Raw genomic sequence first — 27,415 nt, 5'->3', positions numbered from 1 at the left:
TTTAAATGTTGAGGATTGAAGTCATTGTCTTTGATTTCTAGCTCTACCAGCTGAGATTTTGTTGTTCTCATCTGCTCCATGGCCACTGTCTGTAATTGAACGAGATTGTTTGCAACCTTGGCACCATTGCCAAGATTGACTACTTCCACCTCTCAAGTTACCTGTTAAAGCTCATCTGCTGATATCCTCATTTAGGCCTTTGTTATCTTTAGACCTGACTATTTTGATATTCTCTGACCACTTCCCACCTTGCTTCCTCCATAAACTGGAGATCATCCGAGATTGTGTGTAGCCTGAATCCTAATTTGTGCTGGGTCCTGTCCATTAAACACCCCATACTTGCCTCTCTTAAATTTACTCAGTTTGGGAATGCCACAGTTCTAAATGTTTTATTGCTGTTGTCTTGGCATTTTATCTCTCTCTTACCTCTTCCAAACCTGTTATATGCATTAGTAAATTTAATAGCTAATGTGATGGGTTTAGCAATGCATGGAATTAGGAGTAAAGATCACATTTTAACAGTTCTTTAATACTTCATTTGAGTACAAAGAGTAATTACATTGTAAAAACACAACTGTATATTAACTTGTAAATTTTGGTTTCTGTACTGTAGATTGACAGTCTTTATAGCCTCTACAAAAGTAATTAATAATTTGTCCGCATGTTAGTGACAACAATGCTGATGTGTATATTGCTTTCTAGCTCCTGCATCAGTATTGTTGCTAGTGAATGCAAGAAAATCTTGAGGCTTAATTGTGCACTTTCTTTAAAAGATGCCAAGTGCCAAGCGTCATCTTTCATGTTCAACATGACTCACTAGGGCAAGTTCATTATAGAGAGCCTAAATAAAATTGTTTTGATTTCTTACATGTAAATGATTCCCACTGCTTGGCGATGTCTGTCTAATTTGCAGGAAGAGTATCTTGAGTGCAGAATGTAATGGAACTTGATCAAATTTTAATTTTAGAAGCATGTTAACTCTGGTTACAAAACCAGTGTATGGCACTTAGCAGATCTTATCTGATCAGGTGGTGATTAACAGTTTGGAATAACTTGAATTTCTGCAGTTATTTTCATAATGTCTGATCATCTCAGAATTACAGCCTTTTAAACACTATTTTTTGAAGTGCTGTCATTTGTTGCAATGCAAGGAAACAAATCTGATACATTTGTAACAAGAAGCCAAGATATAAGTAAGTATTAGTCAGAACCCAGGGAGAACTCCCCACCTCTTCAAATTGTGCAAAGTGATGTCTTCCACCTGACATGGGTGACCGTATCTTAGTTTGACCTCATTAAATAGACCACACCTCCACAGCGCAACATTCCCTTAGTATGACACTGTTAGCATCAGCCTTGACTGATTGTGTGCACAAGGCTATCAAGTGCAATCTGAACTTTAAATATTCTTGGCTCAGTTCTGGCACTCAGTTAGAACAGTTTGCTGTGTTGAAAATTGTGTGCATGTGCTAGAATTGAAATTCTCAACGTATGGTAACATGTAGAATAAATTTGCATGAAGCAAATATATATTAAAACCTGGTCACAGTGTGACTTCTGAAGGTCATATTTGGCTCTTCTATAAAATTTGTTAAAAACCATCTAATCCACATGAAAGCACTTTCCATGTTGATAATGAGTGCTTACTTTTGAGGTGCGTTCCCAATGTGGAAGTGGGAAGATTGAAGTGAAAATTTAATTTCAGTAACTGACCTCTCTGGCTGATTAAGTCAGTTCTTCAACCTAATGGTTATTTGTGTATCTCTGTACATTGTGTTGAGTACAATTTGAGCTATTGCTGGGGGTGGCATTAAACAGGAAAGCAAGAAAGAAAATTGTTTTGAGTGGTTATGGAGGGCAAGCATTGTTACAAGAGCCACTTCCCGTGCGATGCTACAACTATCAACATAGATCAATGTTTGGTTATGGAGGGTTTCTTGGCTGTTCATGGAATGTATAGCACCCTTGATTTACACTGCAGAACAAGCTGACTTACTGTATTTGTGTAATGCAGAAGCAAAAATTGCACATGGTGGAAATCTGAAATAAAAGCGCTGAACAAATTCATCGGGTCAGGCAGCATCTGAAGGGAGAAAGGTCAACCTGGAATGTGACCTATCATCAGACTTGTTTGTTTGTTATGAAAGGTCATCAACCTAAAACATTAACTTAGTTCAAACACTGCCTAACCTGCTGAGGTTGTTCAGCATTTTGCACTTATTCCTGTTTCTTTGGTTTTAAAATCCAAATACAGTAAACAATGTTTGTAATCTGCCTAGTCTAAAATCTAAACTGATGGTTTTCACCAGTTCATTAGAAGCCAAAATTCTATAGTAGTACATCAGTTGATTTGCATTATTATTTGGTGTTAACACATTATAGACACTCCTCTTGGAGTTGTGGAGACTCTCTCTTCCATTCTAGTGTTATGGATCCTGAGCAGACTAAATAGCCCAATGCTGGCAGGGTACACCCTGCTGCCAATGTTTGAAGAGATGGTGAGTGGGATGCTCAAGTTTTCACACCTTCCTTCTGTTTATGCTTAATACCATCTGGCCCTTTTGGAGAAACTCAATGATTGGCACTTTGTGGATACTTCATCTTCAGTTTTGGCAGCCTTTGCTATAGAGTTAAGGATGTCCTTGGGAGTGTTTTGTCTGCTATCTGCCTGTCAATGTTGAGTTGACAGCTGCTTTTGTTTTGTTTGGAAATCCTGTCAGGCTTGTGCCTGTGTCCCACCCAACGCAGCTGATTGAACGTAACTAGTGCCTTGGTTACTGGCCTGAAGGGGGATTTGCAGGATTTTGCAGAGGCGTCATTGGTGATATTTCATAAAGAATTTGAGGCTTGTACTGTCCATGGACTATGCCACCAACACCTACAGGAGGGCTATTAACACTACTACCCTGAAGGCCTTGGTGCTGTGTTGGTTATTATTGTGATCAAACACACACTTCATGAGATGGCTGAAAATGGTCTTCAGTCCACAATGTTGAATTATAATGTAATAAATAGTAAGAATGACAAAAGACTATACTGGACTTGAAATTGTTACACTGTTTTGTCTTCAGATGCTGCTAGACCTGTTGATATCCTCCAACATTTTTTTTTTGTTTCGGATCTCCTGTATCCTCAGTTCTTATTGTTTTGAATTTAAAGCATGTATGTCTGTCCTTGATAGGATGAGGTCTCCAAGGGATAGGAAATAATTCGCGTTGACCAGTGACGACTCATGGATCTTGGTGGTGGGGAGAGCAGTCTAGTAGAGGACCTTTTGTTGTCTTCCAAATGTTTAGTCTATCAAAACCTCTCTGAATAAGTTATTTGTCATATATTTTATGAAATAGTCCATTGTGCCCAATATGCATGTGGTTGCTCTTTGAAAGAGCTAGTGCCATTCATCCCACTTCCTGACTTTTCTGTCATGTAGTCCTGCTATTTTTTGTGTCCATTAGATATAGGAGCAGAATTACACTTTTTTTAATATGTTGCCTCCTCTGTACAGTATCCAAGGCATGATCAGAATAGTTGTGTGGAAATTATGCTTTTACTCTAATATTGATATGCTTTGAACTGCTGTTCAGACATTGGCACATGTTAAGTTTTTTTTTATTTACTGGTGATCATGGTTATGATGTTCAGTATAAGGGGTAATCAAGTTTAATCACTTTTTTAGCCATTTCAGTGCACGAGGTAAAAATAAAGGTTAATGGACTCTGGTAGGTGTTGAAATTCAGTGTTTCCAACACTCCCTGATTTACTGTATCCAAACTCCTAATTTGGAAGACTTCTCTAATTGCATTCTCCCTGGACCTTTGCTGCTCTGAGAGCAACCCAATGTCTCTAATTTCTCAGTCTTTCAAGCCATGTATTGATTCTAAACTTAATGTTGCAGTTCATTGTCTGGTCTGTAATAGCTAAGTACAAACGCTTTTGAAGCCAGAAGCTTTCTACCACAAACGAAGTATCATGCAGTTTTGTTTAGGCTGAGTAATGTGTTCAGCTCATTGAAATATAACTAGAATAAGACTTCAGTTTTGGATTTGCAGTTCTTTAAGTGTCAAAATGTTTAGTACTGTCTTTAATATTAAGCAACATGTTGAAGCTTGAACTACAGTTTATTCTAAATAGCTTCAACTCAAAGCATTGAGTTCCAATTTGTGAAATCTTTGGAGGGGTTAAACATTGAAATATGAAAGGTTTCTTGATGTTTGAGTAATTAATAGTTAACTTGTTATTTTGTAATTTACTATGCGTTGGGCTATCTTTTACCTCATGGTTTTCAAGTGACAGAGCATAATGGTGTTTCTACATTTATAAAATATAACATAATTTAACACGATTGGATAACCTAGCAGTGACATAATGAAATATTTGGAACAGTGTTTTTGTCTAATGCGCCCATACAAAATAAGATTGCAGCTTTGGAAATACATGTTTGATGTCAGTACAAAGTTAAAATCCGTTTACAATGAATTCTAAACGGAGACCTTTTTAATTTAGTTTCTTGTAGGTGCGAGACTCTGGAATACAATGGACAATAATTTGCAACAAGATTGTAACTTGGATGTTACAAGATTGTTGACTTAGAAGTGACGTGTAATTTAAAGATATTTCATTCAAAGAATCCTCGAATTATGCAGTGCAGAAGCAGCCTTTTGGCCAACCAAGTCTGCATTGACACATGGAAGACCCCTGACCTTGATAATCCCATTTACTAGCACTCTTGTGGAGGTGATTTGGAAGCACAGGAAATTTCGAGAGAATGTATACAAGATTATTTTGTGGAATCAGATTTAGCTTTTGATATTTGATGCAGGAAAAGTTCACATTACAAAAATGATTTTCTAAATGTTAAAAGCAATAGTGAAACCCAAACAGATCTTGCAAATTTCTTTTTTTTTGTAGATCAATGAAACGAGTACTTCAGTATTCAAATGTTTGCACTCAATTTGAAAGGACTTAAAGGCTTGCAATTATGTAACACCTTACAATTTTGCTAAGAAATTTCCAAAATACACTGAATTTTCTTTGAATACCTTGACTACTATTATGTAGTCAAGAATGTAGCCATTTTGGGCACAATAAGAATTCGCACTCATAATTTATTGGCTATTGCTTTGAAATATCTGGTGGTCATGAAAAGTGCTACATAAGTGTACATTCTTCTTTTCCTTTAATGTATTTTTGTGGTAGCTGAGGAAGTAATACTAGCCATGCACCAAAAGCCTTGAGTTGGCACCATTTTGATTATTAATAAACCATAGGAGCTTCCACGCCAAGCAAAAAGGCATGAATCTAAATACCTCTGTCCCATTACACCATTATTGCTTCGGTTTATCAGCTGAGGTTATGCCTAATAGTTGTAGATTTGCAAACCCTAATGCACCTGATTCAGAAGTAAATATGCCTCCAACTGTTCCAAATGAACGCCCATTTTGATAAACCATTTTATACTCTAAGAAAAACTCTATTGATGTACTTCAGCTTTATAAGATTTTGAAATACATTATATACTAGTGTTTTTAAATGTAGAATTATCCTTTTCCATTTTTTTTACAAAAGGAAAGTTCGTAGTTGCTAGTGCATTATCTTATTGCATTACTGCATGCCTAGCCTAAAGCTAAAGCACCGTATTTCAAATTTCTTGGTGAGTTATATCTTAGTATTTCTAACGGGAACCATTTATTTTGTCAGGTATTAAATGATGCATCTGATATGTACATTATTCTCTTAGTGATTGTTTTGAACTTTCTAAACTTTTAAGTCTAGAACAGAGCAGCAAATGAAAATGATCTAAAACAGTATGAACAATTGGCAATGGTGTTTATTTTAATGCTTCACCTTGTGATGTAGTTTCAAAGGAATATCATAGTTTACAGTTCACTTTGACCAGTAGTACTATATTAAGCTCTGTAAGAAACTTTAGTTTACGTGAAACACTTCATGTAATTCAAATTATTCAGCTCTCCAGTAAGCTTATCAATTTATTTTATGTCAACTATTTTTGCTGTTGAACTTTAGTATTTGTAACTAGCATTGGCAAATTTTTGACGAATAGTTCAGTGAAATTTCATCTATAAATGCAACCTGCCAATTCAATATATAATATCCAAAATTAATACCCTGTTGACTACACGATTCAGAAATGTTAGATCTAGATTTTAATAGTACATTTGATCAGAGTGACATAGGGTTTGCTGTCAGAGGTTGGGTTGGGCAATAAGCCTGCATCACAGGGCTGAAGTCTTCAAGATCAGGTGATTTATAATGGGAGAGTCAGAAATAATAGTGAGGAGGATCCCAGCCACCTTTAAAAGGACCATGTGATGATTTGAGTTGACGGTGGAAACATGGTTTACTTGGTACATCGATTTGGGAAAATGTCCCTGTTCCTGCTGGCTGATCAATTCTGCAAAGGCATTTACCTGTAGATTCAGCCCCTCTTGCTTTGTAAACAGCTGAGTTTTCCCAAAGCCTGGTAAACCTGGCTGCCTGTAGTTAAAAATAGTGACAGTCAAAATGAAGGCACACAGGCTCATTGTGATAGTTAAGGGTATAATATCTCTTTCCCACAGTGGCTTTCCCACAAATGCTAGAATTGACTTTCTGATACTTTGAAGCCATGATGAGTTGTGCTGTTCACCAGTTGCTTGAGAAGTGCCAGTACCTTCTAGCCATCTAATGAAGGCTCTTTTCTGCTGCCTAATCAGCCCCTGTTTGAGGGGGCTGGTAGCAGATCAGTCTGTTTTGGGGTCAAAATGCCACTTAAAATGACCCATGTCAGATGATGGAAGTTAAGTATTATCTCAACTTGGGATTTTTTTAAAAAGTCTGGCTCGTAGAAATTTCTAATTGCAAAGAAAGCATAAAGCAGAAAAGCATTTCTGCTGTCACAATAGATCTACTGAAGTTGCTGCTACTTAAGTAAAACCAACTCATTGAGATGGATGTAAAGAATATTATAAAAGTTGAACATTAATGATGCCTAGCTTTTGTTTCTGTACTATGCGCTACTGTATGGTCCATGAAATTATTTCTTTAGTAGGAATATGTTCCCATGTTTGGCGCTTTCTGGGAATAAAGAATATATTTTCATGATCCATGTTTTGGTTAAAATAAATGCTGTTTGGTTAAAAATTTGTCTAACAGGTAATAAGTTTGTGACAAAACTATTTTCATTGTAATCACATCCTTTGTGTAGATTTAACTCTTGAGGTGTCAGTCGAAATCTATTCTGATACTGCTTTTGGCCAGGTTATTGTTTATTTGTTTGTTTATCCTACAGAATACTAGATTCAATCTGAACCTAGTAGTCAAATAACACTTGTGTGGATATATTCACACAGCGTTAGAAAAAAAACTTGCATTTATCTAATTTTTAATGTCCAAAATAATTCAGCTGTTGCCACACTTTGACTGCTGAGTTTGTATATACAATAGTTAATTTTCATAGACCAAGATACCTTTTTAAATAGCATTGTGATCCTTGACCTGTTTTGATGTTGGTTGAGTGGGTATATTGGCATCATACAGAGCCCCCTGCCCCCAAACTCTACTAGTACACACAGTAAAGCTGCTATGCTCAAATCATGAATTCAAAGTACCATTTTTTGGGTTTACATTGAGAAACTGACCCTTGATCTTTTTTGTGTTGACAGCTCTCAACTGTATGTCACTGTGGCATTTTTGTTCAGTGACCCTTAATTGAAGTTTAAAAAGAAATAACAAAATAACTGATTTTACCATTCCATGATTCCATCTTAATTCGTATACTTTTTGGGATTAGCTTTCCTTGGAAGTGATCCAATGATTTTGCATATGGATGTTATACATATATATTTTTATGACTTGTTTGATTCAAAGTTCTGATCTCCTGAGTGCAGTGAAGGGAAATGCTATGATAAACTTCCTTTCCTGAATTAGGAAAGCAGAAAGACACCAGTAATCCCAGCTGGAAAGTATTGTTTGTGAATGTTGAGTGAAAATCAAATTGAGTTTGAGTTTGACGGTTGTCTTACTTGTATGACTATTTAGTTTAATACCTGTTGAGGAAGTATATTAAAGGGTATGGAAAATTCAGTAGGATAGGATATCTGGATGGCTTTTGGGGGAAAAAAACGTGGAAGCACAAACTTAAAGATCCAACTGTCCTTATTCTCATGCAATAACATTTAGTTACCCTTGGTTCACGTATGAAGCATGCAGATTTTTGTAAGTCTGTGATTGTACCTGGAGTAAACATCCTCAGGCAATGGAAATTAAAGAATAGCTTGCAAATATGTTGAATTATTTTGCTGTGATGGAATAAAGAATATTTTCATTTCCCCAAACTTATCCAATTGCATTTCTGCTTTGCTGTTTACAATTGCTTATTGCAAGCCAGCTGCAGCCTCATGTGACCAGAGAGGAAGTTGGAGAGAGGACTAACTTGTCTCAATGCTCATGTACCCTCCCTAATAGGTTTCAGTTTGGTTCATTGGAGCCACAGAGCACCATCCTTTTAGCTCCAAATTCCCTTAAGAAAGGCATGGGAATATAAGCAGGAAACATCCAAACTTGTTTGGTGATTTCTTTAAATAAGACTGTAAGACAAGGCTGAAGTAATTTAAAACTTCAACTTGCAGAATGATTGGATTCTAGTCAAATATAGCCTTGAGCACTACCTTATTATTGCTTTTGTGCATATTTTTGAGATGTAGTAAGATCCTCATTTTAATTAATCTTTTTCAGCAATATCAAATATGTGAATGTTGCAGCTTGCATATCCCTAGTGACATTTTGAGTTTTAATCCTACAGTGGGAAGTTATAACTAGCATGTGCTTTAAAAAAAGTAATTTTACTTCAATCCTCAGTGCATCCCTCTTTGGGAGTTCCAGTGCGTTTCTTTATTGCCCTCCTTCCTTGTCTGCTGAATGAAATTTATCAGATTTTTTTCCCCTGGATGCTTTTGAGTTGAGGTTAACTGTGCAAGATGACAATCTCCAGTCCTATTTAACCTGATTATGGAATAAGTGCTCAGCAAACGTTTACATTTTAATAACTTGTAATTCATTAGTGTTACAAAACCAATTTTATTTAGTGTTACAGATTAGAAAACTGACTCCTTTTACTTATAATAATTTTTTCAATTTTAGCTCTGGGTGAGGTTCCAGTTTACCCATAAGAATTTGGGTGCACACAAACTTTCTTCCCTATCCTGTTAAATTTGTCTGACAAATATGGATTTTCTGGGGTGATTCTTGAAGTCTGATTTCTGAATTTATATATCATCTAGCTTCCTCATTCTATTAAGATGCTGGATTTTGAAACTTCTGCAGTGCAGATGCTAGTCTCTTTCAGGTAATCAGTTGACTGCTGTTCAGTTGTCAGTTTTCTATAATTCCTCTAATCGGTAATGGGATGAGGGCATTGCTAGCTAGCCAGCAATTTTTGCCCATCCCTAATTGCCCAGAAGCAGTTCAGAGTCTGTAGGTCTGAAGTCCCATGTAGGCCAGACTAGGTAGGGATGGCAGTTTCTTTCCCCAAAGGACATTAGTGAACCCGATGGGTTCTTCCTGACAATCTGCAACAGATTCACAGTCAAGATTAGATTCTTAATTCCAGATATTTTATTGAATTGAAAGTCCAACATCTGCGGCAGGATTTGAACCCAGGTCCCCAGAATGTTGTCTGGGTCAATGGATTAACAATCCAGCAATAATACCACTAGGCCATCACCTCCTGTTGGGCAGTGCATCTGGCTTCGCAAAGAGAGGGGTTGGTCTTATTTATCAGCAAAACTGAAGTAAAGCAAACCTCTTATTCACCAGTATCTACGGGATCAGGAATGTGCTAACTGATCAGGTATTGTGGTTATGCAGTTTATCATAAGGCACCTTTACTTGACATCAGGAAAGCAGTCATAACATGACAAAACCCTCTACAGCCAAAGTACTTTCAATTTACTTTCAGCAGCTTTTTACCTTGAACCTTCCAAACCTGTGACCTTTGCCACATAAAAGCTAGCAGATGTGTGAGCACCACCAACCTCAAATTCCCCTTCAAGCCAATGCCTTGACTTGGAATTGTATTGCCCTTCAGTGTTGCTAGGTGTAAAATCCTGGGACTCGCCAACAGCAAATTTAGGTGTACCTACACAAGATGGGCTGCACTAGTTTCAGAATGTGGCTTAACAGTAAATGCTGACCCAGCTAGTGATACCAACCTGAAGAGAATTTTGTTTTAAAAACTGTTGTGCTTTGTTTACAAAGGTTGGTTGAGTACAGTGAACATGGTATTTGTTTTGAACAATTGAAATGACTTGCTGTTTGGTATTATCTGAGCTGTTGGGATTTTGGTCTTCAATCCCTAGTGGATCCAGTAATCTGGCGGGTCACACTAGTAAAATCTCAACTCTGATTTCCTTGTGTAAGTTTCAAAGACTGTTCGGACAATGTAAGTGTCACCCCTAAATTTACATTTTACGGAGTGTATCCAATTCTAAAGCAAACAAAAAACTCTTCAGAAGTCTAAGAATTTATTGTAAAATGAAAAATGTACCCCATTTTGTGGACTGCTTAAAATATTTTTACACTTGTATTGAGTTATGGCTTAAATGTTCAATTCCATGAATAAGTTTTCAAACAAACTTTCCTTTTTTATTGGAGAAAGAAGAGCACAGATCTAAAGTGATTTGCAAATAAAGCAAAGGTGATGCAAGAAAAGCTTTCTTTCCACGCAGCGTGTAGTTAGGGTATAGAATGCACTGAGGGAAATGTGAAGGCAGGTTAAATGGAGGTATTCGAGGGAATTAGATGACTATTTGTATCCAAATGGTGTGCATGGATATGGGGCAAAGGCAGGAGACTGCACCTATGCCAGTTCTATTACCTAGTAACCATGGGCTGAATAGCATCCTTCTGTGTTGTAAAAATTTTGATTCATTCCATTTCAAACCTTTCATCTAACTATTGTGATCCTCGACAGGGTACTCTCGTTTTGTGAAATTATCCATTTGAGGGGAGGGGAAGGATAAGTGCCATTATTAATGAGCAAATTTGCAGCATCTCCAGATGAAGGGAAATAATGTGGATCCTTGGAACTTGCTGGGTAATTTGTCACTCTCTATTTGACTTGCACAAATCACTCATGTAACTACAACATTTTTTAAAAGAACTTGCTGGATTTGTGCATTAATTGACCATAAAGTGGAGGCTTATAACCTCCCTTTTTAGATACCTGTTAGGCTGGCAGAGCAGCAACAATTATCTCCCATGTCCAAAGAGCGAACATGTTTAAACTGGCATTTCATTCTTTGTGGTAAGTTCTCCCATACTGAGGTTCTTTTAAACTAAGGAAAGGATGCTTTAACTGTTTTTCTCTTGCCTTTCTTACAGTCTTGCTTGAATGCACATCATATTCAGAACAAAATAAATGAGTTAACTGCACAAATATAGATTAACAGATGTATACATTGTACAACTGCAGAGACCTGGTTACAAAGTGATCATTGCTGAGAACTAAATACTCACGGGTAAGTGAGTTTTCAAAAGAACTGACGAACAGACAGGAAGGAAAGTGTGCTCGGGTAGTGTTTTTGGTGTGGGGATGGAATAAATATGGCAAACGATCTTGATTCACAACAGGCAGAGTCAATATTGTGGAGATGAGAAACAAAAAGGGGAATGAAGACATTGGTAGAAGTATGCTACAGGCCCCATAGCATTATCTATACAATGGGACAGAATAGATTGGGAGATCATGAGGGCATTGAAAATTGATTAGGGTTAGGATAATTGTATGTGATTTTTAAATTTCAAATTTAAAAAGTAAACTGGGATAGTCAGAGGAAATCATGAAGATTTTGGTGTATTCAGGCCAGTTTCCTAGATCAATGTGTTGTCTATCTGAGCACTGATCAGGCTGTTTTGATCTAGTGATTTTGTAATAAGGCAGGTTTAATAAATGCTGTTGGGATAAAAGATTCCCCCCCCATGAAACAGTGACTATAACATGGTAGGCTTCAGCAATAAGTTTGAGGGAGGAACTTGAGTTGGAAACAACTCTGCAAACTTTTTAAAAAGGATAATTATAAAGTAACTGTCTAGAGTGGACTAGAAAAGCAGTTTAACAGCAAACTTGTTGAAGAACAATGGCAGACCTTGGGGGAAAAAAACAGTTCATGGCTCACAACAATGATATATTCCAGTGAGAAAGAAGGATTCTATGAAGGGAGTGAGCAAACCGTAATTAACCAAGGAAGTAAAGGATAACATCAAATTGAAAGAAAAATGTGTTAAAGGTTAATGGCAAGCCTGAAGTTTTGGGTTTTAAAAACCAATGAAAGATGACTTAGTGTATTTTACCCTTTAATAAACTTCAAACTAATATCAAGATGTAAAGCAGGAGCTTCTTTAAATGTACAAGAAGGAAGAGAAGCTAAAGTGAGTGTAGTCCCCTTTTAGAGGTGGTGGTTAGGAAAATGCTAGTGTTGATTAAATACTTTGAATAATTCTTCCCTGTAGAACACACTAGCTTTCCAAAATGAATAAATAATCAGTGGGCAAAAGGAGGAGTGGAAATAAATACGATCCATCACTAGAGGACGAGTGCTCGGGAGACTAAAGGGTCTAAAAACCCACAAGTCTCTTGGACCCTGATGGGATGCCTTGTAGAATATTAATGGAAGTAGCTGCAGTGACAGATGCAGTACCCAAATTAGAAGAATCCTTAGATTAGTGAAAAATGCCAGAGGATTGGAAAACTGCCAATGTAACACCCTGCTTTAAAAAGCAAAGAAGACAAAAAAGTGTACCTAGAAGAAATCTAGCTTGAAGCTGTTATTGGGGAAATGTTAATCTGTTATGAATGATGTAAAAGAGCATTTATAAATGCATATGATCAAGCAATGTCAGTATGGCCTCATGAAGGCAAGTTATGCCTGAAAGATTTTAGTTCTGAGTAGGTAGGAAGCAGGATAGATAAAGGTGAAACAGTGCATGTAACATTTGGATTTCCAAAAGGCTTTCCATGGGGAAATGCACACACTGCTTAAGACAAGAGCCCATGCTGACAAGTGGAGTGCCACAGGCATCAGTACAATGGCCACAATTAGTTATGATTTTTTAATGATTTGGATGTGGAAAGCGAATGTACTATAGCCAAGTTTGTGAGTAGCATAAACATAGTTGGGAAGGCAAGTGGCGAGGATGACAGACTTTGCAGAGGGATATAGACAAGTTAGGTGAATGGCCAAAAACTTGGCAGATGCACTGTGTGCAATTGTGGTAATGGACTTGGGCAGAAAGAATAGAGGAGCTGATTATTGTTTAGATGGAGAAAGACTACAAAACAAAAATTTGTAAGTCCCCATCTGTGTGTCACAGTTTTCATTCCTGTTCATTAGGTAATCGGGAATGCAAATGGAATGTTTCAAAGGGATTGGACAATAAAAGTAGGGAGATGTTGATAAATATATACAAGGCACTATTTGGATCACAGCTGGAATTTTGAGAACAGATTTGGGCTCCTTGTCCAAGGAAAGATGTGGCATTGGAGGCAATCCAGAGTAGGTTCACCTAGGCTGGTTGAGTAAGTTGGGCCTGTACTCATTGAAATCTAGAAGATTGAGGTGATGTTATTGAAACATAACATTCTTAGGGGATTTGACAGAGTAGATGCTGAAAGGTTGTGCCCCCTTTGGGAGGATGTAGGACCAGGGGGCAATCTCGGAATAAGGGGTCACCTATTAAAATAGGTGAGAAGGAACTTCTGAGGGTCTTGTGAATTTGTGGAATTCTTTGCCACAGGGGACTGTTGAGGTGGGGTCATTAAATATATTCAAAGCTGAAAGAGGTTTTTAATCAGCAAGGGAATCAAAAGTTATAGGAAAAAGGCAGGAAAGTGGAGTTGTGGATTATCAGATCGGTCATTTATTAGAGCAAATTCGATGAGCTGAATGGCCTACTTCTCCTGTTTCTTAGTCTGTCTTCCCCTCTCCACTTCTACACCTGTACTTGATTTGCTGCAGGTCATAATTCTCCCACTTTTACTGTATATCACTGCTTAACTCTCATTCAAGTACATATACACTGGCACTTTCTGTCACTTCTCCTAATCTCATGGCTTTTTCAGCTCATAACTGCACCAAGTTAAAGCTGAAATGTGCAGCAAAATGCATGCTATGATATGCCCTGGTCCAGCAAGATTTAATCTATTAATTTGTAATCTTTTAACATTTCTTTGTTTTTCCTATGTGTAGAAGGTCATTCTCATTAGATGTTTTTGTCCTAATTCTATCCGGGAGAATGTCATTGTTGGAATAATCTTAATGTATCTTTTACTGCAGAAAAGAAATGAAGGAAATCCAGTGTTCTTTTTGAGGATTAGATTTCTTTTACTTACTAAACTATTGACTATTAGGGACAAAAGTGCAGAACAAACTTTTCAGCCTTCAAGTCTTTAAGCATTACAATGATGAAAGGATCAAATTGGTTAGGTCTGTGATTGATTCTTTCATTAATAATTGACTAGTAAGTAGCTTTTCTTCATTTGTCTATATTGCTGTGCTTAGTGGGGGAAAATCTGTGAATTAAGATGGTGTTTCATGGACTGAGGAAGCAGCAGACTTCATAAGCTAAGTGGCCTTTCAAGGTTTTGGGCCTTTTATGGTAATACAGTATGCAACTTGACTTCATTGATAACAAAGTGAAGGCTATAAATTTAATAACCTGTAAGGCTTGACTAGTTCAGTGTTCCCTGTATTGCAGTTTCACTAGATAGGAGAAGAAAAACATTACAGGTATTTCTGCTATAGTGCATGTTTTGTTAACACAAGTTGGCTGTAATGCAATTAAATAATGCAAGCTGTTTGGATAACGTGAACTTTCTGCTGTACAAGTATAGCGACTTTCTATAGTGTTTTTTTCCTATAACACTACTTTCTACATTGTAAGGTTGCACAAGAATGCAACTGTAGCGTTATGGGAGAACTACATGTACCTCTAAGACTGACCCACCCTGCCACCCTGTTTCAATTAACTACCAATAATGCCAGTCATCTTGCAACTTTCACTAAGATCTTTAATGTGCTAATTTTAATTTTTTCCTTTTGGACATACATTTACCACAGTAATATGCAAATTGTATGTAAAATTCTGAATGTGTACTTAGCAGCAACCAATGCATTTTTAATTTTACTGGCCAGCACTTTGCAATATTACATGAAGAACAGTAGAACTTAGGATCACCCAAACTCCCTACTCACCCATGTTTATCAACAAAAGCTGTCAGTTTGATTAATCCTCGCTTCTAACTTGAGTTGTCCTTTGATAGCATAAGCATTTGGATACTTGGCCACTGCTTTGGTCATTTGATTGAGCTATCTTATTTTCAGAAGATCATTCTAAAACCAAAATATTTTCATGTCAGATTTAAGTATTAAATGTTTTTGAAATAAGATTTGTAACCTTAATTTAGCAGGTGATCTAACTGTTGCCGTTTAATACATTGCACTAGAAAATTCAGCCAAGTTGTGACTTCTATTTTGTACCCAAAATAGAAAAGACCATTCTAGTTAAATGCTTATTTATATTTGCATGAATTGTTGTCAAAAGTTATTCACTTTTGACAAGTAAGGGTATTATGAACAACATTAAAATGTCAACTATGAAATTGCTGGAATCCAGAGCTGCCTTTTATTAGTTTGTATAGCTACTTAGAGTACAGGACACTGGAAACTTAACCTGCTCTCCATCCTGCAATGGAGTGTTTATTGGATCTCTGGGTCTGAATCTGGTCTCGAGCAGTGAGGGATGGGTGTAACCATTTCCCCTTTTTAAACTCGATTGAGCGTTTGGCTATGGCATCAACTACGGTACGTTGTAAGAGCATTCTGATCTTAAATTCATGATCCTGCATTTTAAAATTTTGTGTATCCCTTCTTTGCACTTTTGTCCCATCTTTGCTTCCTCTCTGTTATTCAACTGTCCACTAAATCATTTTTCCTCTTTTTTTTTGCTTGGGAGTCAGGGGAAACTATCTGGCTTTTAAATTTAGTATTGTACTTGTAGAGCTTCAAAATTACTTTTTGTTATCGCTCTTCCAAGTTGAAATGTGTTCAATACAGTCTGAGCTTGAGATGTTAACTATCAAGTGAATTCAGCTGTATTGTGACTATAATCTTTAGAACTCCTGTTTGCAGAAGTAGCATTGTAATATGCAGAAAAGAGAAACTTCATGTAGCTGATGAAGTTGAAACTGGAGTCACATCTTCTAATTTGGAAGATACTATAAAATAGGATCGTTATCCACCCACATTGATGCTATGGTCAGAAAGCACAACAATGAATGTCCTTAACCCTGAGGGAGTAAAGGCAATGTGTCTAAAGACTTTTTATCAATTTTTATAGATGCAGCATAGAAAGCATTCTCTTCGGGTGCATCACAGCTTGGTATGGCAACTGCTCTGCCTGGGGCTGTAAGAAACTAGAGTTGTAAACATAGCCCAGTCCACCTCACAAGCCAACCTTCCATCCAATGACTCCATCTGTACTTTGCACTGCCTTGGGAAGGCAGTCAACATCATCAAAGACCCCTCCCACCCCAGTTATAATCTCTTCCAGCCTCTTCTGTCGGGCAGAAAATACAAAAGCTTAAATGCACCTACCAACAGATTCAGGAACAGCTTTTTCCACAGTGTTATTAGGCTTCTTTATGGACCTTTGGACTTTAAATTCAGTGATCGTGCTCTTTGTGCAGTTTGTCTGCAGCCGTAGCATTTTAATCTTGTTTTCTTATCCAAATGCACTTTGTACAATATGGTCTGTTTGTATGCGTGCAAAACAAAACTTTTCACTGTACCTAGGTACCTGTGACAAAAATAAATCAAATAAAAAAAAAAGTACCATGCCAGGTTGAACTTAAAGAAAAAAAAAAGAATTTTACTGGGAAGTGTTTTAAACAAGTTAGTTGGATAAAATGGATTGGATTTGTGTCCGAGTGCTTTCAGGTGCTTTATCAGTAAATTGAGTGAAATGATGTGTATGTTTTGAGTTGGGTTTATCTATTCAGTGGCATATGCTGGCTCCTGTATTTCAGTGTTATGTTTTGAGAGCTAATAATTTTGACCAGTGATTTTCTTATGCACAGAATAAGCTAAGCCTTGACGTTTTCAAATTCTTGCTCCAAATTTTATTTTTGATGTCGACTGTAATTTTCAGTGAAATGAATGAATAAAGGAACGTTGTGGAGATACTTTTGGAATAGGCTGTGATCAAGTTATAAAGGCTTCAGGCTTTACAGTTCTTAAATATCCTTTAAAATTTTACAAAAAGCAGTAATTTTAGTAGTTAAATGGATTTTGAAAACTCTTTGTAAAACTCTTCCGTTTGAGCTCTATTGAAGAATAAAGACTTAATGCTGAATGATACATTGCTGTGCCCAACATATCTAGAATGCATTTCAATCAAAATAAAAACAATCATGACCAAATGTCAATACTGATATCCTGTGGTCATGTGACCTCTATCATGAGGCAAGTAGCTTACGTTCACTTCAATAAAAACCTTGTGTTGACCCCATTGTTGAGTGTATAACAGCAATGGGTTAGAAGTAACACGGAGATGAATGCAGAGCTCAGAGTGCAGCGACAGAGACGGACATATGCAGAGCGGTGAACTGCTACTTAAAGCAAAAAAAGCCATTTTGAGAAAATGACTACAGTTTCCCTTTTAGCTCCTGCTTGAAGAACAAGATGATATGAAGTAAAATGAAATTTCTTCCAAGCACAGTGGTCACATTATGGAGTAGCAACAGATTTGTTGAGCAAGCCAGAACAGTGACAAGTTGGAATAGTGGTAGTGTCACTAAACTAGATGAGTTTGAAGTCCACAATGGCAGATGGTGGAATTGAAATTCAATGGAAATCTGGTATTAAAAATCCTACTCTGATTACAACAGTCAACTATTATGAAAATCTATTTGGTTCACAAATGTCCTCTTTTAGGAAGGGAAATCTGTCATCCTTACCTGATCAGGCTGATGTGACTCCAGAAGCGCAGTGAGAGGTGGAAATAAATGCTGGCTGAGCCAGTGATACCCATATCTTGTGAACAAATTAAATAAAAGGCAATTCCACACTTCCTCTTCTGAGGAGCAAGAAAAGGCAGAAAGTTTAAAAGGTATGCTTTGAACCCCAAGTGAACTTTCCATATCAATGTGGAAGAAAAATCCATAAATCAGTACCTAACATTTAACTCATCATAGAAATCCATACATTTACACAGTTGAAGGATAATAGACTTTTATAGCACAGAAGGTAGCCGTTTGGTCTATGTCTGCACCACTTAGCTAAGATCTGACTACTCCAATCCTATATTCTGACTTCTGACCTATATCCTTGAAGACTTTGGCAACAAGTGACTGCCTAAATGTTGAGTGTTTGACTCAATCTTGTGGCCCAGCATTTTCCTGTTACTATCAAGTCAGGGATCAACCCTGTTTCAATGAAGAGTACAAGAGGGCATGCCAGGAGCAGCACCAGGTGTACTTAAAAATGAGGGGTCAACCCAGTGAAGCTAACAAAAAAGAACAATGGCTAGTAGCAAATAAGAGTTAAGTAATCCCACAACCAATAGCAATGACCTAGTGGTATTATCACTGGACTATTAATCCAGAGTCCTAGATAATGTTCTGGGGACCTGGGTTTGAATCCTGCCATGACAGGTGGTGGAATTTGAAATCAACAAATAGCTGAAATTAAGAATCTAATGATGACCACTAATCCATTGTCGATTGTCAGAAAAACCTATCCAGTTTACTAATGTCCCTTTTTTTTTTTGAGGGAAGCTGCCATGTTTACCTGGTCTGGCCTACATGTAATTCCAGACCCACAGCAATGTGGTTGGTTCAACTGCCCTCTGGGCAATTAGGGGTGAGCAATAAATGCTGGCTAGCCAGTGATGTCCTCATCCTGTTAATGAATGAAAAAAAATTGGATTGAAGCTCTGCAGTCCTGCCACATGCAGCCATACATGACAATAAACAATTGAACAACTCACTGGAGGATTGTCCTCAAATGTCCTCATCTTCCATGATGGAAAAGCCCAACATATAAACGCAAAAAGTCTCAACGGTGGCAACAATCTTCAGTAATTGTCAACTTGATCCATCTCAGCTGCCTCCAGATGGTCCCTGCTTCCCAAATGCTAGTCGTCTTCAAATTCATTTCAGTCCGTGTGTGGTTGGAGGCTTGGGTACTGCAAAGGCTGTCAGCCCTAACAACATTGCAGCAATAGTACTGAACTTTCCAAACCCCTATCCAAGCTGTCTCAGTATTCTGTCCTTTCTGAAGATCATTAGACTCAAAACATTAACTCTACTTTCTCCCTGCAGATGCTGCTAGACCTGCTGAGTTTTTCCAGAAATTTGTTTTTGTTTCAGCTACTGTTCTTATCAACATGGAAAATTGCCCATGCATAGCTGTCTGACAGACAAAACAGGACAATTCTAATATGGCCAACTGCTGTCCAATCAGTCAACTGTGGCCCTTAGTAAAGTGATGGAAAGTGTCGTCAATAATACTATCATGCAGCACTTGCTTAGCAATAATCTGCTCGCTGCCACCCAGTTTGGATTTCACCAGGGCCACTCTGCTGACCTTACTACAGCCTTGTTACAAACATAGACAAAAAGTTGAATTCCAGAAGTGAGGTGAGAATGCCAGCCATTGATATCAAGGCTACATTTGACAGAAGGTAGCATCAAGGAGCCTGAGCAAAACTGGAATCAATTGGTATTCAAGGACAAATTCTCCAGTGATAGTAGGAACTGCCGATGCTGGATTCAGATAGCGTGGAGCTAGAGGAACACCGCAGGCCAGGCAGCACCAGGAGCAGGAAAGCTGACGTTTTGGGTCAGGACCCTTCTTCTTTTCTGACTGAAATGTCAGCTTTCCTGTTCCTCTGCTGCCTGACCTGCGGTGTTCCTCCAGCTCAACACTCTGGTGGTTGGAGTCATACCAGGCATGTAGGAAGATGATTGTAGTTGTTGGCAGTTAGCTCCAGGACATCTCTGCAGGAGTTCCTGAGGGCAGTGGTTTCTGCCCAACTATCTTCACTGTTTCATCGATGACCTTCCCCCTCCACCATAAGTGTGCAGTCATCAGCGACCATTCCCAATGTTAACCACCATTTGTTACTCCTCAGATGCTGAAGTAGTCCATGCCCAAATGCCACAAGACCTGGAATAATATCTAGGCTTGGGCTGAAAAATTGCAAGTACCATTTGCACTGCGCAGATGTAAGACAGTGACCACCTACAATAAAAGGCAATCTAAACACTACCCCCTTTGATATTTAGCAGTGTTACCATCAGAATCTCACCAACATCCTGGGTTACCATTGACCAGCAACTCCAACTGGACTTGTCTGTAACTCATCACCACCACCACCCTGCCACCCCACACACAGTCCACCATCTGAGGCACAGTGAAATGTGGTGGAATACTCACTTAGCTGGATGAGTGCAGCTCCAATGACATCGAAGAAGCTTGACACCATCCAGAACAAAGCAGCCCACTTGATTGGCACCACATGCTCAAGCATTGGCACTCTAATTCCACTTAGCAGTGTGAACTACCTATGAATGCACTGTGGAGATCTTTAGACAGCACCTACCAAACCCATGATCACTTTCATCTAAAAGGACAAGGATAAGTAAGAATACCACCACCTCAAAGTTGCCCTCCAAGCCACTCACCATCCTGTCTTGGAAATATATCACTGTTCCTTCACATGTAGCTGATGGACTGCAGCAATACAAAAAGGCAGCTCACCATCACCTTAAGGGTAACTAGGAAAGGGTAATAAATGCCTAGCCAGTGATGCCCACATCCACTATTGAATTTAATTTTTAAAAAATGCTGAGGGTATACATTGATCCAAAGGATCTAATCATAACCGTAAAGAGGTCTCATTACTCCATGCCAACCACCAAATGAGTTTTGTCACAACTTGCAAAGGGTTTCATGACTCTCTAGATATGAAGATTGATTTTCTGATAAGTGAAGTTGGATGAAAGCAGCTTTCTAACCACGTTCTGGGCACCCTTTTGGGAGATGTAGATTGTTACATGTGGCTTGGCATTTCCTCTGCTCTAGAAGTATATCCATGCAAGGAATTTATCCTGGGGTAGAAACTAAAGTGGATGATCTCCTAACGTATGAATATGGACATACAATGGAGGCAGCTGTTGCTGAGCAAGATCAAAACAGTGTGACTATTCAACAGCTTGCTAGGTGTGCCTGAAACTGAGGATGGAAAAAAAACTACCATTGAAATGAAGTTCTTAGGCCAAATTCTTGTCCAATTTGTTGATAGAATGTGAACATAATGCCAGCTTCCAGGTGAGCACGCAGTGATATATTGGGAAACGGAATAAGAAGCAGATTTCATCAAAATAAGTCACTAATGACTGCAATGCCACTGCAGACTTGGAGAAACACTCATGCAGTAAAGATAGCCAATTGTTTACGTGCAGGGTACTAACAGACACATGCACATACTGCATCTAGATTGAGAAACAATGCGGAACAGACAGTAACAGTGTCCATGTACAAGCCACTGCAAAGCAGTTTCCTTAAGCTGCTACTACCTGCTCCAAAGCATCTGCAAAGAATGTTACCCCAGTTAGAGGTATCATCTGGATGTGACGTATGCACGAGGGAAGCAAATGCAATGCAGGCATTCTTCATTGGGAGTGCTGCTGTTAGAGAGTGAAGGATGCTGCAATGTGACATTTTTATATCAAATGTACTTGATGCTTTTATGAATAAGCATAACCTAAAGCAGTTCAGTTCTGCATATGGAGAACAAAAACCCAAGGCATTTCTTTTATGCAGGATGCTATTTACATCTGAGGCACCAGGCATGCCCGATTACTGAACAAACCCTCATTATACTTTGACAGAAAGACATTAGATGGTCTTCCCCCGCTGTGTGTTAGCATTAGCTGCCCCAAGATTTAGTGCATCCCTCAGCACATGGTCCTGGACCTTTTTTGTAGTGTGCCAGTCTGTAACACAGTCGAGTTCAATTCCTTGCCCTGGACGACCATATTTCAGGCAAACTAAATCTTTCATCAAGTTGATGGTCCTCCAGGCACGGTCTTCGTCTTGGTGTGCATCCTGGGGAACAGACCATAGAGTAAGGAGTCCTGTGTCATGGAGCTGCATGGGACAAACCTCAACAAAAACTGCATCTCTCTCCAGACTTGGTTTGCAAAGGCATATTCCAGGAGATGTGTGGCATTCTCTAATCTTTCCCCTGCAGCTGCTTTTGAGGGCAGTGTGCGGTAGCACAGAGTCCAGGTGTACATAAAGGAACTGATGGGCAGTGCCATTCTCGCCACCCAAGTGATGTCTTTTTGTGCTTGTTAGAAAGTTCTGGTGATGAGGCATTCTGTAAAATGACTTTAGCAGTCTGTTCAGAACAAACTGATGGGATTCGCCCTCTCCTTTCTCCTACAGCGGCGCTACATGCTGATCGCTTCCTGATGGATTTGTGGTCAAAGGTCTTTTTTTTCCTTTTGAAAACTTCTGCGTAAAGGACAGGTGACAAGTGTGTGAAATCATTGGGCTTTTGATGTGAAGCATCAGCTCATTCTGCTCTGGAAGTCCTTAGCCCAGCAGAGACATTCAGCAAGCCCTTTCTGTTGTATTCAAATCAAGCAAGCTAAGCAACAAGATGCATATGACCAAGCGTTGCAAGTGGTTGTGATTTAAAAGGGATGAGATGAATTATCAGCCCAAGATGGCATGTTGCCAAAAGGAAATTGAATCATTGTCATGAAGGAGTTGAGAAGAGATAGAAGTACGTCAACACAAGCCACTAAAGGAGCTAAGTCAAGTTTGAGGAAAACAAGACAGCGCAACAGCAAAATCAAAGACCACAAGAACCACTCATGCTTGTAACATACCAAACTAATCAAGTTAAAGAGGCACCGATGCAACATCACATCCCAGCTAGACCATCAATGAAGCTGGAAATAAATATTTTTATGCTTGCAGGAACTGATTATCTTGCCACCTTTGGAATAATGTTTGACTACTGGCAGATGGGCCGGCTGACTTCAATAGCTAGAGATGAAATTATTAAATAGCTGAAAGCCCACATCAGCTGGTTGGCACTTCTGACAGTATGCGTGACAGTGGCCCTCCGTTAAGAATTCAATTGCTTCACAATTTCTACACCACTGGTCATGTCAACATTATTGTGAGTCAAGTGGCAAAGCTGAGGTGGTAGTCAAGATCGCCAGAGGAACTATGAAGATATAGAGCAAACTTTGTATAGACTGATTCAAGGCTCTCCTCGAGTAGAGAAATGCATCCACTGATGTACTTGAGTTCTCATGACAAAACTAATTTCATGCTATATCCAAACCACGCTTCCTTTGGCAAAAAGCAACTGAAGCCAGAAGGGAATAACGAGACACACAAAATTAAAATGAAACAGCAGAAAGTACAAGTTGTTTTGACAAATTTTTTTTTTTTTACTAAACGATGACTAGATTTGAGTATTGGCAAGCCAGTCATGGTACAAAACTTGCAACACTCCGGCGAAGGGTCAACCCAAGTGGGAACTTGGGACCTGAGGAGAACACTTGTCTTGTCATGTTTTAATTGTACGTGTTGGAAGTAAATAACAAACACTGTTGCAATTGTCGGCACTTATGCCCAACTGGAGAAGCTGTTCATGTACTCCAGGCAGTTGCTCAAGAAGAGGTGAATATACCACCTTTAGATCACATGTCAACCATCAAACAGGTTCACTTACAAGGAAATGGAACAACAGTAACAAGTACCATGGCCACTAAAAATGACCCAGGAGTTAACACTACTGCTGGATGTAAAGGTTCTAGTTTGATATTTCCAGAGCAGAAATGTTTGGTTAGAAACTGGAAGAAGTTATTTGAAGCTAAATTTTTTTTTTTAAATGTGTCTGAATATTCATGAAAAAGGCCATCCAACCCTCAAGATTGGGGTACAAAGAAACTGTTCAGTCAAATTTACCTGTGATACAAAAGGCGACTGTCTGACTGATTATTTGGTGTTTTGGAATAGATTGGATTTTTTCTAATGTCATTTGAAAACGGTTTCAAATTTTATGTAAATCACCTCAGTATATTTTACCTTATCTTTTATGATAAACTTTGCTTCAGAATTTCTTTTAATAATAATAAGCAGTATGCTTGTGTTTCAATAAAAGACCACCGCATTAAATCAAAACTATAATCCATGCCAGATTTCAGTCTGGAACCGGACTTATCCAGTAGTAATATCAGCTGTGATCATATTACAGACCAAGTCAGAAGGTTGTCCAAATCTTTGTGCATTTTTGTGTGCAAACGTTTCCCATATCTTTGCTGGATCGTCCGTATGGTTTCATTTCTTTAGCAGCCTTTGTGAGCTATTTCAGAAGCCATTTCAGAAATCATTTAAGAGTTGACTAGATTGAGAGCCTGGAGTCACATATAGGCCAGACCAGGTATGGATGGCAAATTTTCCTTCCCTCCAGGACATCAGTGATCCAAATGTGATTTACTGACTAGCTTTCAATTCCCACTTTATTAATTGAATTCAGATTTCACCATCTGCGGTGGGTTTCAAACCCATGGCCCCAAAGCATGTCCCATATCTCCCTGAGGAAGGGTCCCCGGAGCCGAAATGTGCCAGACCTGCTGAGCTTTTCCAGCAACTCTTTTTTTGTCCGAGCATTCCTTGGATCTTTTAGATTAGTAATTCAGTGATAATACCACAACCTCTCCTAACCTGTCCTTGAAACCTATCTTAACTTAATAAATCAAGTTTTATTACATGCTGACTGACTTTTGTCTGTTTTTATTTCCAGGCTGTAGTAATGATGGCTTTACCATGTTTGTGCAATAGACTAATATCTAAGCTTTAATTTAAAAGCCATATAATAGTTACAACAAATTAGTTATAAATGATCTCCCGGACATTGAACAGATTTAGATTTAGTTTTCATTTGGCCAGTCAATCCCGAAAATGCCGTAATGAGAACTTTCACCTAACTATGATCATCTTCCTGACCCATAGGAAGATGGTCGTGGTTGTTTTGAGATCAGTTATCTCAGCTCCAGGACATCTCTGCAGGAGTTCCTCAGGGTAGTGCCCTTGGGCCAACCATATTCAGCTGCTTCATCAACGATCTTCCCTCCAAGGTCAGAAGTGGAGATGTTTGCCGATGATCAATTGCATAATGTTCAGCACCATTCGTGATTCCTCATACTCAAGCGGTCAGTGTTCAAATCCAACAAGATCTGGACATTATCCAGGCTTGGGCTGACAAGTGGCAACTGACATTCGTGCCACACAAACGCCAGGCTATGACCATCATCAATAAGAGACAATCTAACCACCACCCCTTGACATTCAATGATGTTACCATCGCTGAATCCCCCTCTATCAACATCCTGGGTGTTATCATTGACCAGAAACTTGACTGGACTCACCACATAAACACAGTGGCTACAAGAGCAGGTCAGAAGCTAGGAATACTGTGGCAAGTAACTCACCTCCTGACTCCCCAAAGCCTGTCCATCGTCTACAAGTCACAAGTCAGGAGTGTGATGGAATACTACCCACTTGCCTGGATAAGTGTAGCCCCAACAACACCTGAAGAAGCTTGACACCATCCAGGACAAAGCAGCCTGCTGGATTGCCACTCCATTCTCCACTGATGCTCAGCAGCAGTGTACTATCTACAAGAGCACTGCAGAAATTCACCAAAGATCCTCAGATAGCACCTTCCAAACCCACGACCACTTCTGTCTAGAAGGACCAGGGCAGCAGACATATGGGAATACCACCACCTCCAAGTTCCCCTCCAAGCCACTCACCATCCTGACTTGGAAATGTATCGCCATTCCTTCACTGTTGGGTCAAAATCCTGGAATTCCCTCCCTGATGGCATGGTGGGTCACCTATAGCTAGTGGACCACAGCTGTTCAAGACAGTAGCTCACCACCACTTTTTCTCAAGCCCAACTAGGGATGGGCAAGAAATGCTGGCCAGCCAGCAATACCCACATCCCACAAATGAATTTTTTAAAAATAATTAGGATTGAACTGCCACTCGGTTTCCAGATTTTTTTTTTGTTTGTCCTTTTTTTTTCTCTTTTTTTTTCCCAATGTCAGAGTTTTGCAAAGAAATATTTTTAACTAATTTGAGAAACATTAGTAGGTTGTACAAATGCAAGGGAAGAAAAGAGATGATGGTGGAATGGAAATATATAGTAGTAGAACATTCGAATTGCACTATTAGCGTTTCCTAATTAGGAAAACCTTGTGCGAATTGAAGTTTTTTCAGTTTGTTGGCTTCATTGGAAGTTGACGTGATTTGATACTATTTGACTTCTCCATCTTTAGCATAATTGTGCAAGCAGTTTGTTTTAAGCAAATTCATAATTTCTACTTTCTACCCTCCAGGGAACAGCCCATCTTCAGCACACGAGCCCATGTCTTCCAGATTGATCCTACCACAAAGAAGAACTGGGTTCCCACCAGCAAACATGCGGTAACTGTGTCCTACTTCTATGATAATACACGCAACGTGTACAGGATAATCAGCCTTGATGGGTCAAAGGTGAGAACTACATGAAAATACAGTGCATAAAGGCTGGTTTGCTAACATGTTTTGCTGTCACTGACTCTTCCCACAAAGAGTGACCACTTTAGTGTGAATTCCCAGGCACAACTTAAGGAATTAGCCACGGTTTTGAGTTTTAACTTTTTACTGGAAATAGTAAAAACAAAGCAAAATACTATGAATTCTAGTGAAGATAAGTCATAGCTGATTTGAAATGTGGACTTTGTTTCTTTCTTAACAGGCTGCCAGATATGCTGAGTTTCTCCAGCACTTTTAGTTAATAAAATTAACTGAACATTATTTAGTAGCCAGCTAATTCTGATTAGAGAAAGGCCATCCTTTATCAATGCTTTGACATGACTGATAATTCTGCATTTATTTTGCAATTATGTTGAGAGCAAGCTGCAGTACATTCAGAAAACTATCCAAAATCAGTGCCAGATTCTGACCGGTTCACTTCCTCCCCTTTTTTTCAACTGAGTTGTAAAGTCCAGCGTCCATCAAGTTTCCCATCTTCCAGGCAGTTCCAAACTATCCTCTAACAATGCAGTTTTATCCTGATGATTCTTCCCCTCGCCATTCTCTTCTCCCGCTCCCCACCCAACTCCACTCCCAGAAAAGTTGTGCCAGAATGAATCCTTCAATTCCTCTCCTTGACAAAAGGACCAGCTACCATCGGCATTCCACATGGTAGCTAATACAAAAAAGTCCTTGCTGTTGCCTTGTTCTCTGTCTGTCTGTCTGTCTGTCTGTCTGTCTGTCTGTCT

At 38.8% G+C, this 27,415-nt stretch overlaps 1 protein-coding gene across 1 annotated transcript in view; it reads left to right on the top strand.

The window, feature by feature from the left end:
* Positions 1–27,415, top strand: part of homer1b (homer scaffold protein 1b) — a 46,154-nt gene that overhangs the window by 6,657 nt on the left and 12,082 nt on the right. Inside the window, exon 2 of the mRNA XM_048595320.1 lies at positions 26,489–26,645. Within this exon, the coding sequence (XP_048451277.1) occupies positions 26,489–26,645 (157 nt within the window). The remainder of the gene's footprint in view (positions 1–26,488; positions 26,646–27,415) is intronic.

The sequence above is a fragment of the Rhincodon typus genome, chromosome 3 (assembly GCF_021869965.1).
Source record: "Rhincodon typus isolate 14 chromosome 3, sRhiTyp1.1, whole genome shotgun sequence".
Lineage (NCBI taxonomy): Eukaryota > Metazoa > Chordata > Chondrichthyes > Orectolobiformes > Rhincodontidae > Rhincodon > Rhincodon typus.
The sequence above is the reverse complement of the archived record's forward strand: the minus strand, read 5'-3'. Positions and strand labels throughout refer to the sequence as shown.